The sequence below is a fragment of the Aplysia californica genome, unplaced genomic scaffold (assembly GCF_000002075.1).
Source record: "Aplysia californica isolate F4 #8 unplaced genomic scaffold, AplCal3.0 scaffold00143, whole genome shotgun sequence".
Lineage (NCBI taxonomy): Eukaryota > Metazoa > Mollusca > Gastropoda > Aplysiida > Aplysiidae > Aplysia > Aplysia californica.
Window position 1 is genome coordinate 1,023,556 of NW_004797413.1, and position 3,316 is coordinate 1,026,871.

At 35.5% G+C, this 3,316-nt stretch overlaps 2 protein-coding genes across 2 annotated transcripts in view; one reads left to right on the forward strand and one right to left on the reverse strand.

The window, feature by feature from the left end:
• Window positions 1-2,504, reverse strand: part of LOC118477155 — a gene marked incomplete in the record, with an annotated part of 5,798 nt that extends 3,294 nt beyond the window's left edge. The window contains 2 exon segments of the mRNA XM_035969396.1: window positions 1,329-1,517; window positions 2,389-2,504. Coding sequence (XP_035825289.1) covers window positions 1,329-1,511 — 183 coding nt within the window.
• A 98-nt stretch (window positions 2,505-2,602) lies between these two features.
• The window catches only part of LOC101857327, an 18,142-nt gene continuing 17,428 nt past the window's right edge, over window positions 2,603-3,316 (forward strand). The window contains exon 1 of the mRNA XM_005096969.3: window positions 2,603-2,780. Within this exon, the coding sequence (XP_005097026.1) occupies window positions 2,735-2,780 (46 nt within the window). The 5' untranslated portion in view covers window positions 2,603-2,734. The remainder of the gene's footprint in view (window positions 2,781-3,316) is intronic.

A 3,316-nucleotide genomic window follows, 5' to 3' on the forward strand; every position in this document is an offset into this window, starting at 1 on the left:
CCCCCCCCTCTGAAAAATCACATGATAAGAAAAAACAAAGAGGTTAGCTCAGAGTATTTTTATGCACTTCAGAGAACTTGGTAACTCCTGATTTTGATTGAGGACTCAGATAGATATTCGCCAACGGTTAGTTATCACCAAAAAAAAAGAGTTGACTTTTTCTTTATTTAACATAGTGGAGTTAACACTATCGATATATATATGAACTAAAACATGTATGTTCTTCTTCAAAAGATACCTTTTTAAAAATTAAATCCCATAAATACTTTTCTTATCTTGTGATAATGAGTTTTTGCTTTTCCCCCCCATTTAAAAGTGTTTCAGCTCTTTGCTTACCACACAATAATAATGTTACATATATATACCCCATAATCAGGCCTTTGTAAAGTTTAGCATCTTATCAGTAACCTCATTTGCTTTAAGTATAGTATGGAAAATGATTGAAGTGTAAAGGTATAAAAGATAAAATTAAAAATATGTATGTTTGTTTTTTTAATTAATAAAAATACCACTTTTAATGATTCTTATTGTGAAATCTGGGATGCACATGCAAAAATAATGCATACCAGTAAATACCTTCAGAGAATACATATTGACACCACATATGTTACTTAGTAGGCCCTATATATCTGAAGACAGACAAAACAAACATATCATTTTTTATTGCCATAGTATGCAGCAGCCCATTTTCTTTAGCTAAAGTTAATTAACTTGCCTTGCTCAGGGACACTTTAAAGAGTGACCACTGATTTCGTTAATGACGTGTCACTGACATGATTTCACACTAGTTGTGAGCCTGAGCCTGTCCCTGTTGTTTTATGCACCCCGCATAATTTAGCAAAATTTGATCATTTTTGGCATAATTTCTGAATATTTTCCTTTATCATTCTTTGTTAAAATTAACAGAATCGCATAATTTCACATTTTTGGGCTCAGTTTGCATAATTTCAGGGTTTTTTTTGCATAAAACTGCGGGGACAGCCTGAGCTAACAACTAGACTGAGACCTCATCCCAGTGAAGTCCCCTTATCCCAGCTCATTAGGACCAAAGATAAATATATGAAAGCTCATTATAATATTATATATACCCATAGGTGCAAAAGTAAGACGTATGTTGTGATGGTAAAACCAAGAAATCTAGTTATTTTACACATTTAAGCTGTCTTCTTAATCTTTGTGAAGTATGCATTTGATTTAAATGCCTACTCATCAGTCAAGACAGCTTAAAAAATGAAAAATAAAACAACATCCAAGATAATAAAAGCAAAAAAAAAAAAAAATTACAACAAAACGCTTGCATTACACTCTATATTTTGAATCTCACTTACCGGATAATTATTGGCATGCTGAAGAACATGCACCCACAAAGCACCAAGGGGGATAGAGCCTCTTTTACACAGTGGCCTCACGTTAATCACATTCTCTGTAGCAAGGTCTAAGTAGATTCTTTCCCCTGTCTTAGAGTGGGTAAAGCTGTTAATGCTCTCTTCAAAGCCTGCAGAAGATGCCATTCTTTCCTGGAAAACGTAAACAATGGTTTAGATAATAACCATTAATAAAGTTATATGCACAGATCTATAAAATGTCAAAAACAAATTTTGATAGAACCCATCCCAAACGGGTGATCTGTGATGCTGAGTAGCTAAAAATCAAACCAAATGGGAGATATTATTTATGAAGCAAGGATTCGAAAAATTATGCTTAAGAATCATAATGGTTCAACTCAGATGAGATTTGACAAAGTAAATCACTGTTTAATTTTGAGCATTGAAATTAGTGTTATAATTTTACTTTTTTTTTGCTCACAGTCAGTGTACATAAATATTTTTTAAAACCCAAACAAACAACTACAATTATGGAAGGCACAAGCCTATATATATTATATATTGAAGCAAAAGGTCAAGGTGTTTTCTATAGCCACCAAATTAATGTTTATAAAGTTTGAACTATACTTCATAAATTGTTGTGTTTTTAGTTAGAAAGTTTTGCTTTCCATTCTTTTCAAAAGTCCAAATGTTATTTTCAATTAATTTTGCATTAGTAGGCTTTATACTTTATTTTATTAATTTTAACATTGGCCCAATTACGACAAATGCTCAACAAATCATCCTGTATTCAGATCCAAAACTTAAATGATAAAACTTGCTCCTGGCTCAATAAAAGGCAGGGGAAAAAACTAAGATTAATGAAAATATTGATTAATTCTATGTGGTATGTCAACTTTCGGCGAAAGTGAGTGCGCACGTTTTCTAAATTCGTTGCTAAGGCTAAGGTGGAAGATGAAAAGAGTTCCTGGTGCAGCTTCTGCTACAATAGAACGAAGCATGATTGAACATAATTTATTGATTTCTGCGATTGAAACCCTCCTAAGATACAGCAATTACATACGTTCTCAAATTCCTTAATGTCTCTTGTTTGCGTGGATGGGACAAAAGGTGCTCAATGCCACTGGCCAGTGGTCACCGATCTCCCCGTGGATTGTTTACCTCGCCAACACAAATAAGGGAAGCTACTCTCAAAGATCCACCAGGAAAGGAAAACGAGTAGAGCGCATGCGCGGAGGAAGACCGCCAGATTTGACCAAACTGGAAACCCAAATAAACAAATCTTCACGCGTCTCTTCCGCTCTCCCTCACTATTTCCTTTCTTTTCTTCCTTCTTTTACAATCACACGTCTTCTCTGCTCATCAATTTAACCCAGGTGATATAACCCTGAGCCTGGTAAAAGTTAAGCATGAGAGGAAAGAAAAAGAAGCAGCAAAGTACAAATTCAAGGCCAGGTATGTTACACGAGGCGAGGTACACTTTTACTTTTACTTACGTCTTACCGTGTCAAAATTCAAAAAATGCCTCATAATCATACACCCGAAATTTCAAAATAAGGCATAAGGGAGGACTTCCGTAACGAGCAACCACTATGAGACAGAGCAGAATTGAGGGCTTGGGGTAGGGGTAAGGGTAGGGTTAGGTCTAGGTCTAGATCTAGGCCTCTTTATTGTGTTTGATGGGGTGGTTGCTCGTTACAGAAGTCCTTACCAAAATAATGTTTCTTTCTCGTAACCTCTGGCTCTAGGCTAGTCTAGGTTAGGCAACATCCTGTGCTGTGTGTAGAATCTACTCTCCTCTAGATCTAGATCTAGATTCTAGACACAGCCTACAGTACAGCAAACTGACTCAGTAGGGTATGTGAGTGTGTAATTTACAAATCATGTTTGTGTGTGAGAGAGAGAGGATCATGTGTGAGTGCATCATGTGTGTGTGTGCTTGTTATTTTTTTTTAACTTCTTTTAAGACTTTTTTTGTCACAGACTCACTC